The sequence below is a fragment of the Monoraphidium neglectum genome, assembly GCF_000611645.1.
Source record: "Monoraphidium neglectum strain SAG 48.87 unplaced genomic scaffold scaffold06165, whole genome shotgun sequence".
Classification (NCBI taxonomy): domain Eukaryota; kingdom Viridiplantae; phylum Chlorophyta; class Chlorophyceae; order Sphaeropleales; family Selenastraceae; genus Monoraphidium; species Monoraphidium neglectum.
The window spans coordinates 1,750-2,895 of record NW_014007471.1 but is presented as its reverse complement, the minus strand read 5'-3'; the positions used below and the strand labels follow the sequence as shown (position 1 = coordinate 2,895).

The following is a 1,146-nucleotide window of genomic DNA, read 5'->3' as shown; positions in this document are numbered from 1 at the left end:
ATCACACGCACTCCGACACACCCCCTCACGCTCCCCCCCTCTCCCCTGGGTCACCCGATGACGTCATGCTGACACAGGTGGCCTGCGACCGCGGCGACAACCTCGAGGCCGGCGATCTCATCGTGTTCGTCGAGGCGGGCGCCCCCAACGCGCCCCCGCTCACGTCGATCGACGCCGATCCTCTGGCCACCATTGACGCGGCCGCGGCGGGCGGGAACGGGGCCGCGGACGGGCAGCAGCAGGCGGCGGCGGCGGTTTAGAGGCGGCGGCAGATCGTGCGAGGAGTCGCTTGCGGGCGCCGGCGCCGCGCCCGAGAGCGGGTGGCCCCAGGCGGCGTCGAAGGTGCAGGGGAGGCGGCTAAATGGGGGGCGCGCTGCGCGCCCTGCTGCGCGGGGCCACGCGGGTTTGCGTGGTGCATCATCCCCCCCCTTCACACACCTGCCATGCGCGACAAAAAACCGAATACAGACATTATTTTGCAGGCTGCAACACGCGCTTCGTACGGATAGGGACTTGGCGTGATTGGCACTTTGCACAGCACAGGCACAGCACGAACGGCACGCGCAGCACAGATCACACCGGCGGCCGCGCCAAGCAGGACGTCGGGCCGCCGCTTGCTGCGCGACCGCGGGATCCTGCATGGAACGGCGGCCGCGGAGCCGGACCCGCCACAAAAGCGCGGGGCGGGCCGCGATTTGGTGGCTTGTATTCGGTCTCGGGGGTTCACGGGAATTCGCGCCGCGCGCCGCGCGCGGGCGCGCCGATGGCGCCGCGTCCTATTGGACAGTCTGTTGTGGTTGCTCGCCAGCCCTGGAGACCCTCATTGCTGTTGCTGTTGTCCTTTCGGCGCGCAGGGGGCGCGCGGCCGAGCCCGCTCCTCGGCGCCGCGCCCGTGCCCGCGCGGCCGCGGCAGCTGCTGTCTGCTCGGGCCCCGCGCCGGCGCCGCGGCGCCTGGGCGCTTTGCGGCGTCACTACCACCCAGGCGGCCCTCGCGCCCGCCCCGCCGGTGCCATCTGAAACACAATGCCTGTGATTGAGCGCGCACGCGCGTATCCTCTCATCGCCCTCCGGGCGGCCGCCCGCCCTGGACCCCGTCCCCCCCACCCCTCGCGACCGCCGGGCTTCCGCTCTCTGACGCAGGCGGGG

The 1,146-nt window shown here is 72.3% G+C and overlaps 1 protein-coding gene across 1 annotated transcript; it reads left to right on the top strand.

The window, feature by feature from the left end:
* Positions 1 to 77: 77 nt before the first annotated feature.
* On the top strand, positions 78 to 260 carry MNEG_16255 (hypothetical protein; the record flags this gene model as incomplete). Its single annotated transcript, XM_014035276.1, has 1 exon — positions 78 to 260. A coding segment is annotated over one exon (183 nt), but the record flags the coding sequence as incomplete, so codon positions are not given.
* Positions 261 to 1,146: the final 886 nt, after the last annotated feature.